Source organism: Tyto alba, unplaced genomic scaffold (assembly GCF_018691265.1).
Source record: "Tyto alba isolate M040663 unplaced genomic scaffold, T.alba_DEE_v4.0 Super-Scaffold_9, whole genome shotgun sequence".
Lineage (NCBI taxonomy): Eukaryota > Metazoa > Chordata > Aves > Strigiformes > Tytonidae > Tyto > Tyto alba.
This window is the reverse complement of record NW_024881330.1, coordinates 31217294-31220901: the sequence shown is the minus strand read 5'-3', so window position 1 is coordinate 31220901 and position 3608 is coordinate 31217294. Positions and strand designations below refer to the sequence as shown.

General features: G+C 37.9%; 1 protein-coding gene across 1 annotated transcript; it reads right to left on the bottom strand.

The window, feature by feature from the left end:
• On the bottom strand, window positions 1–3359 carry LOC104365394 (fatty acid-binding protein, adipocyte). The gene is made up of 4 exons (XM_009972173.3): window positions 3216–3359; window positions 1786–1958; window positions 1467–1568; window positions 1–229 (listed from the first exon to the last, which is right to left on the bottom strand). Exons 1-4 carry the CDS (start codon window positions 3286–3288, stop codon window positions 179–181), a joined length of 399 nt encoding a protein of 132 aa, XP_009970475.2. The 5' UTR covers window positions 3289–3359; the 3' UTR covers window positions 1–178.
• Between the last annotated feature and the right edge of the window lie 249 nt (window positions 3360–3608).

Below are 3608 nucleotides of genomic sequence, written 5' to 3'. Positions count from 1 at the left end.
TGTAGAAAGCTGAACATTTTATTAATAGCCACAACAAATTAGACTAGCTGTATGTAACTCTTTCAGGATATATCTGTAAAAATACAGTTCTCTTTAAAATGGATTTTTTGAGTTTTTCTCCTTCAGTTAAGTTGTTTTTCTCTGGCTTTAAGCATTGGTCCTGGTGAAGGTGGCTTCCTCATGCTTTTTCATACACTCTTTTGCAGGTGACGTTATTCATGGTGCATTCCTGGAAAGAAAGGCAAGTTTAATCAGCTTTTAATTCTCACTAAATGTTAGTGATAAGGTAGAGAATTATTTATCCATTGGGAGCCAGTGTAAGAAAAAATTTGCATTTCTCCTCCTCAAAAATTAGTTGCCAAAACAGTGAAATTCTAGACTGAGAGCTTCAGAAACAGAAGTCTGAAATACAAACAAAGAACCGAAAGACTATCAAAGGACTACTCCAGCGACCCCCAGGAGATTTTTGATCTCTTAAAAACCTCTAAAGATGGCTCCTAGGACTTCTGTGAAGGGTGATTGGACTCTGGAGCTGGGCATTAGCCTTTTTTTCTTTCACTTTTTGCAGTTGTGGCTTGTCTTCTTCACAGACATGTGCACAACACGTACTCCCCACACACAGTGTCCTACACAGCTTTCAGACTCGCAGCTGCTGGTGTCAGCCTCTGCATGTTAGGCTCTGTCCTCATTTATTTGTCTGTTAGATCAAACTCTGTTTTGTTCAATCGTTCTTAATGAAGTTGTTATTAAAAACTATTTCTATTTGTTCGCCTCTGGTCCCTATCCAAAGAAATTTAAATATTAAATTTATAGACACATTATTTTTCTTTAGGGGAGGGCAGAACTCTTCAGGAATTTCATGTGTGTGTATCGTTTTGTATCATGTAGGAACCTCAGCTGCCTTTTAAGAACACAGTTCTAGTCCCCTCCCAGATTCTTCAAAGTGTCTTCCCAAAGCTGGAGAGCAGTGCTGGGAAGCCCCAGACTGCAGGTGGGCCTCACTGGCACTGACTCAAGCACAAGACTCTCTGACCAGATAAGACCAACCAACAGAGCTCAAATGCAGGTGTCTTTTTTTGATATAACATCATATTATTGACATAATTGTTGGTGATCTATAGTACAGTTCTCACAGATGGTTGATCACTCTCTACTGGAGATGAACAGGAGTATTTTGCATCAATATAAAAAATTTCCCTCACCAGGATGTTGTTTTTTTTTCTCCCTGCTCTTTCATAACCATATCTTGCTATGCATGGTGAACAGGTACCTCCATACCATCCCATGAATTTAACAGCATTTCAGTTTCAATATATAATTCAGATGCATTCAGAGAGACTTCTTGTCAAGTACACAGAGACCTTTCAGATGCTTTCACTCCTTGTGTTTGAATCCAATGTAATACACCTGCCAAACATGAATTCTACACAATTAATTCAGTGATTAAGTAACAAAAATAAACTCACCACCACCAGGTTCCCATCCAACACTTTTCTCTTTATGATAGTCTCCTTTCCGTCCCACTTCTGCACTTGGTTCAGTATGCCATTGTCTAGGGTTATGACATTCTGCCAAAGAAAAAAAAAAAAAACAACAAAAAGTATGGCTTTGAGCTGAAGAGAAGACTGTCTTCATGTCCAAATAGCACTGAGGCACACAGTATCCATAGCACTCTTACCTTTGAAGGCAGCATTTCTACACTGGTTGTCAAAATGACAACTCCAGCCTCCTGCTCCCGTGTCTCTTTTGAGAGATATATTGGGATAGTGCCGGTTTTGAACTCACCTTTGTTTTTCTGTCATCTGCCGTGGTCTCATCAAACTCTTCACCCAGCTTAAAAGAGACCTCTGTATTTTTGAAGGTACTTTCTGTTTTGATGGTTATCACATCACCGTTGATGCTGATGGTTACGTTGGGCTTGGCCACACCAGCCATTTTCCTGGTAGCAAACCCCACACCTGTAAATAAGCCAGGCCACTATGTAAGTTTTATCTTTACTCCATGTTTTTCTCTTATTTGTTGGAGGGAAAAAAAAAAAAAAAAAAAAAAGAATTCAGTGTTGACTTCCCTATTACTTTCTGAATTTTTTATTAATTCTATGTTGCAGAGGTTCCTTTGTAACATCTCACTAACTTGATATGCCTTTAGACCAAGACCGGTGGGACAACATAAGGAAATCTGCTCTGTCATTATCAGAATAGTAAAAACAATATTTTGAAGACTGTAACAAGATTTTAATGTCAGACTGCACATATACTTGTTTGAAATAACTGCAGCACTTTGTACGCTAACTTGTAAGCTAACTGTATCTAACAGTAAATAAACAGAAATATACAACAGTTTCTAAGTCACAAAAACAAACAAACAAGAAAAAAGAAAAAAAATAAAGTACTTTTTATATTTATCTGTGGCTGGGCTGAATAAAAGGAAATGATTAAGAAATAGCTGGCAATAGTTACGTCCTGAGTAAAATCTGGGGTAAAGATTAAGAATGCAAGAGTCTCACTGAAAGCTGTCTGAATGCTGCATACATCTTAGTGAGTATTCTACCCCTAATATCCAAATAACCCTCCCAGCTTTTTAGCATGTACTGATCCAATCAATGCAAGTTACCCCGTACTTCCTCCACACTAAAAGAATGTGGAAACCTTTTAAAGCCCAATTTTAATTCTAAGCAAGGAGTCTATATTTTTAAAGAGTGTTATCCTACAAGTCCTTTTCAGGTATCTACATGAATCCACATTTTTTTTTTTTGTTAATATTCACTAGAGGCAGTTACACAGTTTCATTCACTATAATTGCCATGACAATCAATCTCCTAGTCCAGTAGCAATCTAAAGTTGTTTTTAGACATAGAGAAGCTTACTTCATTCTAGCATTACACTACTTTGTATGTCCAAGGATAAAAGCTAATCCACACAAAATATTGTAGTGACATGTTTTACTTCTATTTGTAACACTACTAAGTAGGCACGCATATACTTAGCTTACCTGAAACTATTTCTTCCAGTCAAGGTTTTTTTACATTATAGGAATTTGACACCACTAATTCAAACAGCCAAGTTCTCCAGTTTAAGACCATCTGATCAGAACAGATGGACTAAAACCCCCTTGGTAAACAACATAGCCAGAAAAAGCCAGGAAGGAATAAAGTTCAAAATCAACATTCCTTCCCTGTCCCATATACAACAACTCCAAAAAAAAACAGTTCTCACCCAGTTCCTTCATATAGTCCTCAAAGTTTTCACTAGAAAGGAGCTTCCAGGTGCCCACAAACTGGTCACACATTTTGCCAGGCTAGAGAGAAGTCTTCCACAAGATCAAGCAGAAATGCAGGACAGGAGGATAGTATGAGCTCCAGGAGATCAAGAGTTATCTTTAAAAAGAAGCCTTGGCCACATGATGCTCGAAGATGACCAATGAAGAGGGAGTCCCAGTGCCCAGTGTTTTCCTTCCTCCTCTACCCCTCCTTTGCCAGTAGGTCATAGTGTTATTATTCATATGCCCTTACTAGCACAAAGATCACTGTCCTGCCTTTATTTAATTATTTTTGTAATTCAAGAACACTCTACCTTAAAGGCAAATAATTAAATCATATTGTCTTTCAG